The sequence below is a fragment of the Sinocyclocheilus grahami genome, unplaced genomic scaffold (assembly GCF_001515645.1).
Source record: "Sinocyclocheilus grahami isolate Dianchi unplaced genomic scaffold, SAMN03320097.WGS_v1.1 scaffold244.1, whole genome shotgun sequence".
NCBI lineage: Eukaryota > Metazoa > Chordata > Actinopteri > Cypriniformes > Cyprinidae > Sinocyclocheilus > Sinocyclocheilus grahami.
This window is the reverse complement of record NW_015505423.1, coordinates 560,110-563,621: the sequence shown is the minus strand read 5'-3', so window position 1 is coordinate 563,621 and position 3,512 is coordinate 560,110. Positions and strand designations below refer to the sequence as shown.

General features: G+C 35.9%; 1 protein-coding gene across 1 annotated transcript; it reads left to right on the top strand.

Moving 5' to 3' along the window:
- LOC107598070 (clusterin-like) lies at positions 1 to 625 on the top strand. Its single transcript, XM_016289324.1, has 3 exons — positions 1 to 216; positions 291 to 466; positions 547 to 625. The coding sequence occupies exons 1-3, from the start codon at positions 109 to 111 to the stop codon at positions 557 to 559; spliced, it is 297 nt and encodes a 98-aa protein (XP_016144810.1). The 5' UTR covers positions 1 to 108; the 3' UTR covers positions 560 to 625.
- The last annotated feature ends 2,887 nt before the right edge of the window (positions 626 to 3,512 follow it).

Genomic DNA, 3,512 nt, shown 5'->3' with positions numbered 1-3,512 from the left:
AAGAGGCCCCTGGAAGGCCCCCTGAAGGAGGAGCTGGAAAGGGCTCTTGCCAGGGCTGAGAGATTCACCCAGGAGTACAACAGCCTGCTAAAACGATTCGAAGAAGAGATGTTCAATACCTCTAGTGTGCTGGACCTGTTCAACAAGCAATTCGGCTGGGTGTCCTCTCTAGCGAACCACACCAAAAATGAAGATGGCTTCTTTAAAATACAGGCTGTAGGTGTTAATTCAGCACAACGCTAACTGCTTCCACTATGCAGATCTCTCAACTGCCAACATTTTATGTGCAGGTGATGTCAAAAAGCTCTGATAACGCAGAGAACCCAGGAGACACTAAAGTGTCAGTCAAACTGTTTGACGGGCCAGATATGAGCTTCACAGTGCCAGGAGACATTCCTTGGAGCGACCCGAAATTCTCAGAGGTGGTGGCACAGGAGGCTTTGGATCGTTACAAACAGAACACTGTGTGAGTCTTAACTCTTTTCCTTTTTAATTAGCTAAAAATCTTATTAATGTGATTAAAAATGTATTCGTTTTCCTCTCCAGGGTCACAAACTAAACATTCTGGAGGGCCGGCACTTCTGGTGAAGAAAAGATATTCTCTGAGAAAACTGTTGAGAAGATGAGAAGATCCTTATGAATTAGAAATACAATACTGAGAGATGTTGTACTTGTGTAGCTGGATATCTGTTGTATTCCTGCCTTCCTGCCGTTTCATCCTGCTTAACATTCAGAGACCCTACAGAGATTATATAGAATTAGAGCTTATGAATTATAATCAATTGTCAAATACCAATAAAACACAAAATTCCACATTTTTCTCATCTCTTAATGAGCAAGACAATTTCACACTGCAGATTTCCAGACATATTTTGACAAAGGTAAAAGGTCACCTTCTATAACCTTTACTCACTTTCCTCCACTGGTGGAACTTCCAATCTCCATCCAAACAGCAGAAACCTTTAAAACAAGACTGAAGACACATCTCTTCTGAGAGCATGTAGAATAATTCATAGCCTTATATTAAATATTTCTGCACTGTTCTGCATTCACTTCTAATGGTAACAAGCAGGCCCATAACCAGCTATGAGGCCACCGAGGTCCGGACCTCGGTAAATTTGTCATGTTCAAAAATAAAATTTGTTCTTTGAATAACTCATTTGCTGTTAAACTCCTCATATGAATGCCTGAATGACATGTATAATTCAGTTTAGACAGTTTGCAAGAATGTTTAGCGTCCCTGGTATGAAAATGATCGCTGCGATACACTGGCGGAGTGAACGAGGCTTGAGAGAGTTGTGAGTGAGGGCGCGGGCGCAGATCCAGCAATGCACAGAATTGGATCCAGCTATTATAAGTGTTTTTCGACTTATCTTTTCCACTTAATTTAACACTTTAGAAATTTAATAAAGTAGGAATTTGCAGTTTAGAGTCAGCGATATCTTTATCTTAGCAAAAGATTGGAAATAATTTTGGTTTATTTTTTAGTTTGTTTTAGTATCAATATCTGGCAAAACTGCATCGCCGGGACTTAAACTGAAAGCAATCAAAAAAGCCCATGGACAGGTTTTTGCTGACAGGATACGACATTCGGTAAGGGAAACACAAAAATTATCATATTATCTGTCATAAATGTTATCAATGCTGTCAAAAGCAGTAGCATTTAACACTAGTACACACAGATCTGTAGAACAAGTAGGTTACAGAATTAAATGAAATACACAAAAACTAACCATGAAGAGGTATACTATGTCATTCAGTATAGTTAAATTTTCACAAATCATGCTATAAACTTTCATAAGAGCACTAGACAAAGTTATTGTAGTTATGTAGTGTTACAATAAACTGATAAAATTATCCACCCTTAAATATAGTAAAGTATTAACACATTTTGATGCAATAAATAGGGTATGATTTAAAAATAATCATCCCTCCAAAACAGAGAAAACATCTTTCACAAACATCTACATGACTGTTAAAGTGTTTATACAGTAGTGTATATAATGAGTTGTATTTGTAGGGGGTATTATAGCACAATTCTTTAACACCACTTCTGCCTGAATTAGATAAATGAATATGTTAACATAATGAATAATTAATCTCAATGTCTAATTAAAGAAAATATTCAAGCAATATCAGATGAGCAAGACAGCTATTCTTTATTCTAAAATGTTCAGGCTCAAATTAGAGTTTTAATGTGGTTTTAGATTTACCTTACTCAGGGTAGCAATGTATTTCATGTTTGACAGAAATGAAAATGAGGCTGTGAGGGACCGAAGTACAGTGTGTTCAATGGATTGTACTGTCGTTTAACATACGGATTGTTCAGACAACAAAACAGCTTTCTGGAAAAACTTTCAGTAGACAAAAACTGCATAAAACAGTTATGAAAGTTGTGAGCTGTGAAAATTATGTGATCTAGGGCCTTAATACAGTGCATGCCATTGTAAAGACGAAGTATATCCCTAACAGCCTTGTTTTCATCCACGTTAAATTCAATATAGCATCTAACCTGACTATAGTCTTTGCTAAAGTCTTCCGTATCGGGACTGTTCTTTGAGATGTTTACACCTTCTGTAAACACAAGCTGAATAAATAAGCTTTCCATTGATGTATGGTTTGTTAGGATCGGACAATATTTGGCCAAGATACAACTATTTGAAAATCTGGAATCTGAGGGTGCAAAAAAATCTAAATATTGAGAAAATCGCCTTTAAAGTTGTCCAAATAAAGTTCTTAGCAATGCATATTACTAATAAAAAAATACATTTTAATATATTTACAGTAGGAAATTTACAAAATATCTTCATGGAACATGATCTTTACTTAATATACTAATGATTTTTGGCATAAAAGAAAAATCGATAATTTTGACCCATACAATGTATTTTTGGCTATTGCTACAAATATACCCCAGCGACTTAAGACCGGTTTTGTGGTCCAGGGTCACAAATATAATTTTAATCATTATTCTGTATAATTAAGACCAGCAGAATGACTGAGTGTGATATTGCTTTTATACATCAGTTTAACAAGCAGGAAGTTAATAGTAACTTATATTTTAGACACAATATGTGTCTAAATAATATTGTCTTTTTTTTCCTCCACCAATGAAAATTCCACACAAAGTCGAAACGGAATCAACCATTTGGTCTCCAAGCAACACACATATTAGCGGTGTTACAGAATCCGTGTTTTTGAACAAATCAATGATCGAAGTGAAAATTTCAATGAATCGCTCATGAAGACAGCAGTCGCTTGTTTTGTTCTTAAATGAATCCGTGTTTTTGAACAAATCGGCTAAATGAATGAGTTAACGACTCCATGATAAAGACAGATGCTAATGAGTTGCTAAGTAACCTCTAAAGCACAGACTGACGCTCTTTCTGTAACAAGAAAACAAGACAAATGGAGTAAGAGAAACCGTTGGATGCTCTTGGACGCTGCACTATAGGAAAACAGTTGGAGCGCTTGACAAAAAAGGAAATTATTAAAATATTGTGCCATTTTTA

Bases quoted from the DNA above. Each gene is read 5' to 3' on its own strand.
- LOC107598070 (XM_016289324.1), top strand. From the start codon at position 109: ATGTTCAATACCTCTAGTGTGCTGGACCTGTTCAACAAGCAATTCGGC. The intron at 217-290 runs GTAGGTGTTAAT...TTTTATGTGCAG, and splicing joins GCTTCTTTAAAATACAGGCT to GTGATGTCAAAAAGCTCTGA.